This window comes from Arachis ipaensis, chromosome B05 (genome assembly GCF_000816755.2).
Source record: "Arachis ipaensis cultivar K30076 chromosome B05, Araip1.1, whole genome shotgun sequence".
NCBI classification, from domain to species: domain Eukaryota; kingdom Viridiplantae; phylum Streptophyta; class Magnoliopsida; order Fabales; family Fabaceae; genus Arachis; species Arachis ipaensis.
In genome coordinates this window covers 145,215,273-145,219,651 of record NC_029789.2, presented here as the reverse complement: position 1 = coordinate 145,219,651, position 4,379 = coordinate 145,215,273, and the positions used below count along the sequence as shown (strand labels likewise).

Sequence of the window (4,379 nt, the reverse complement as noted above, 5' to 3'; positions counted from 1 at the left end):
ACTTCCATGAAATAAAATACTTATTATTTTGATTAATTTCATATGTATTACTATTACTATAATATACATTTAATAAATTTTAATAACGATACATGATACATATACAACTTGTTATAATAAGAACATAACAACACCTTTGATTCTTAACAATTCTCACATGTTTTTTTTAGTATTTTTTTGTCTCTAACATTTTTTAAATTATTTAAAAATATTTTTAATAGTTAATATGATTTAATTTTATTTTAAATGTTTAAAATAAGTTTTGATTATAATTTGATCGTTAATTTTGTTGTGACAAGTAATCATGTACTATGGTGGTTTATTTACAAGAGTGAGATTGTGTGTTACCATTTGATTGTTTCAAGAATTTAAACCTGGGGATGCATTTAAAGTTAATTATCTTAAAGCATTGGTGTTTGTTAACAATTACAATGTTATTCTTAGAATAGGATTCGATCACAAATAAGTCTTCAATATTCTCTGTTTAACGTTATTCTTATCTATGAATGCAGGATTTTTTTTATTGGTATCAATTTTCTGGTAACATCATACACAAGCACAAACACCTCCTTTAGAAGGGTGTTACAGTATAAAATTTGACTGAGAGGTATATTTATCCAATTATGTATGAAGAAGTAACAGTAAAATTCAATAGAGCAAAATTCAATAGAACAGTAAATTGACAAAGTGTTAAGTGACATGATAATAACAAATGAAATAATAAAGGAATTAAGATCCATCGAGAGACCTGGAAAAAGAAGGAGTTTAATAATCAGGAAGAGAATAGCAAGAAGAAGAATACAAGAATACAAGGTTCAGAGAATTGTCATCAGAAACGCTTAAAGAGCATTGATCAATTGAATACAAGCATATTTATTTATGGGGAATCAATAATTGATCCCTATTTTTCACACTTAATAATAATAATATTTGGATTCAAACAAACATTACACAGGTATTATAATGAGATTGGACATTGTTTTGCATAAAGTAACATCTGGAGATCTATCAATAGGACATGGAATAGGTCCTGCTAAATTAGCATCAAGGCACAGGCGAATCTCCGATAATAACACATCATTCTGATGTTGGACGCACAGAAGTTCGGGCTCAACTTGATTAGTCTTAGTGTTTTTTATTGCATTGACAATGTCAGTGCGACTATAAGTTTTAGTTCCATCTGGAATTATTCCAGCATTCTTCAATTCGGCTAGAATGTCCAAACGATGTGTAATAAATACAGCCTTTCCAAAATATTTAGATTGATCAAACCTTTCAGCGCTACACGATCCGTGTTTTTCCCATTGCTGCGTCCAAAACTTCATATTCGATACTCGTGGTTTTAGACTTGGCCAATAATGCTCTAAGTAACGTTGCAATGTCGATGTCTACGAGAATAAATCATAAAAATAATTAATAATTAATTTATTATGTAACAAGATAAATGAAAATAGATAAAAGTCTAATTAATTAACTCACCATCAAAGTTTGGTCAAAATGATGCTTCTTCTCTATCTGAGCACAATTTTCTGGCCAAGGAAGCGAGAAATTTGTAGGCCAAAGACCGTGTATTGTGAAATGCTGTGGGAGGTTTGTCATCATCCTTCCAGGTGCATGGATACGAGTAAAGGTTGTTGGCCAAACAAGGGCAAGTTTAAAATATTCATAAGAGGCATTAGTAAGATGAACTGAGGATGCAAGCAGGATAACATGAAAAACAATGAAAAGTGAGTTCATATTGGAAGTTTAGAAAGTTTAGAGGGTTTTGGAGGGAAGGGAGCGAGTTGCAGAAAGCGATGGTTGTTCTCCTCCCTCCCTCCCTCCCTCTTATAAATCAGAAATGAGAATTGAATAGCCAAACAGCATATTTCATTGTACATCAATGATATATACTAAAGAAGAAATGCCGTAATGGCAACATGCATAAAGGAGAAAAGCTACTACTAGCAGTATGGGTCACTGAACTGGAAATCAAAACATGACATGTTTCAAAGCAAATTAAACTACTGCAACTCATAGTTTCGGAACCGAACCGGTTATCTAATCAGTCAGAACTCACCAGATCGGGACCAGCTTCTGGTTGCGCCAAGGAAGCTGATGGCGAGACTCGAAGCAAGAAGTCGAAAACCACAACCAACTGAGGAGAGAGGCGAGAAGCGACGAGAGAGAGAGAGAGAGCTGGGCTGGGGGTGGTGTCGTTTTGGAAGTTGAGGTGAGAGTGATACTCTGATAGAGGTGGGGATGGGCTCAGGAAAGACTAAGCTAGGCTTCTTTTATTTTTTTGAAAATAAAAACATCAAACAACGTCTTTTTGCCTTTGGGCTTGGGTTTTTCTAATTTTTTTTTTTTTAATTTCAACCGGTCCGAATTTTTTAAATCTGTTCGGTTCATTGCTTTTTCTAAACCGGTCAGGTCTAATCAATTTTTACGGTTTTTACCAATTCTCTTCTTTGTCCAGTTTCTTACACTATCTGGACGGTTTTAATAATTATGTTGTAATTTAATGTTGTTACCTTAAATGGATTTTCAAATTTAATTCAATTCCATTACATGTCTCCTTATGATAAATATTATTTTCATACTAGTATTTTTTTTAACAACTGTACATAGATTTTTTAATTTGTTAACTAAAAAATCATTTAAATAAGTGATTATTTTATAACAACCGTATTTTTATATAAATGTCAAAAATATTTAGTGTAAATAGTATTTTTCTAATTTAATAAAGTTTGTAACAAATGGTATGACAAAAAATTAGAATACTTCTCTGCATTTCCATTAGCATACATGGCATGTGTGTTGCAGTTATACCGGTTACCATTATTATTATCTTATTTAAAGAATTATTCCATATATATAATAGGTTAAGACATGGTCTTTTAATTATTGTATTTATATCTCTATATATAGAAGTTGTCATATGACATGTTCAGGCATTACAATTTGCTTCATCAATCATGATGGATTTTAGTTTATTTACTATTTTTATTATTATTACTATCAATAGTTAATATTCAATAATAATGAAGATAGCACATTTCACTTGGTGAAATTTTTTCATATCAGCCTATTCCAACAATTTGGTAAATTTACAGTATAAAAAATAATTGTTCATAGAAACTTAAGCTTGAAATGATTAAAAAAGATGTATATAAAGTTTCTGTAGTGTACTATATCACTGATGGAATATGGAAACTGGAAAGAGTATGTAAACTTTTCAACATAATTTTAATATTTATATGTGAGAATAATATTTATGGTAGGTTATGTGAAAGTTGGCCATGTTGTGGAAGCGTTTAATTTATTCAACCAAATGCAGCATCAGAGTACTGACCACTGACATAGAATTTATTGTATTTCTAAATCTTATATCTAGTTGTATACAAGTAGGAGATCTCTTATTAAAGAGGAGTACATTGAAAATTTGCTAATAACCATGTATGCAAAATGATCTGCTAGAAGGGTATTTGATTCGTAGAGGTTGCCAATAAAATATTAATAGAGACCGAATTGAATATGAACTTATTTGAGAAATATAGAAACGGAGACTAGGAAATTATTTGAGAAATTAGAGTTTGCGTAATTTTAAAATAATTAACAATGTTAGATAATCTTTTAATTGTCATGTCATTCTTTTTGTTAGTTAATTAAGTATTGTCTGTCAACAAAACTAACAGTATTTGATATTGATTATTTCTGTTAAACTTAATAATTTTTTTAAATTATTTTTCTCAACATTAGAATGTTTTGATTTTGAGTATCATAAATCCTTTTTTTCAGTCTTATCAAATTTGAGTCATGAAAATAAAAAGTAAGAAAAAAAAGACTAATGTACAAAACATTATCATAATTTAGTTATTACCTACAACTACAAACTGCTACCCTTTTCTTAAAAAATAGCAAAAGAAACTGAAATTGATTGGTAAAAAAATAAATAAATAAAAAAAACTACCCCCTTCTTTCTATCTCTCTGGTTAACTACAAAACTTTACATTTCTCAGAATTTGGACCCAAGGGAAGTGAAATATTTTGTTATTATGCCGGAGTCAGAAGTTGAAAGCTAACCAAAAGGGTAGTTAATTTAGTTAATGAAGGGAATTTACTACAAGGTTGTTGGTGTAGGGTGTTGTGTGAAGAAGTTGAAGTCATGGTGATAAACATTGAGCTGTTTCAACCATGAATCTGCAGCACTGTACAGATATGATATCCTTTCATATTCACATGGCTCTGGATTCAGCCATAGATCTTCTTGCATCTTGTAGGTAGCTAGACCGAAAGGCGGCACAGAAATGCTGCCGCCACCACTGCTTCCGTTCTTGTTCTTGCATTTGTTTCCTCCAGTGCTTCCCCAACCACACCACCAATATATGTCTTTCTCT

General features: G+C 31.0%; 1 protein-coding gene across 4 annotated transcripts; it reads right to left on the bottom strand.

Annotated features, from left to right (window-relative positions):
- Window positions 643–2,501, bottom strand: LOC107644707 (ribonuclease S-2-like). 4 transcript variants are annotated; one of them, XM_016348635.2, is made up of 3 exons: window positions 1,480–2,501; window positions 1,273–1,388; window positions 643–748 (listed from the first exon to the last, which is right to left on the bottom strand). In XM_016348635.2, exons 1-3 carry the CDS (start codon window positions 1,735–1,737, stop codon window positions 730–732), a joined length of 393 nt encoding a protein of 130 aa, XP_016204121.1. In that variant the 5' UTR covers window positions 1,738–2,501; the 3' UTR covers window positions 643–729. The 4 variants fall into 4 exon arrangements, with proteins under 4 accessions (XP_016204121.1, XP_020958833.1, XP_020958832.1 ...); XM_021103174.1 differs by lacking the exon at window positions 643–748 and having other exon boundaries at window positions 850–1,388; window positions 1,480–1,688; window positions 2,060–2,331; XM_021103173.1 differs by lacking the exon at window positions 643–748 and having other exon boundaries at window positions 850–1,388; window positions 1,480–1,603; window positions 2,060–2,329.

Bases quoted from the DNA above. Each gene is read 5' to 3' on its own strand.
- LOC107644707 (XM_016348634.2), bottom strand. From the start codon at position 1,737: ATGAACTCACTTTTCATTGTTTTTCATGTTATCCTGCTTGCATCCTCA. The intron at 1,389-1,479 runs GTGAGTTAATTA...TTATTCTCGTAG, and splicing joins ATTTTGACCAAACTTTGATG to ACATCGACATTGCAACGTTA.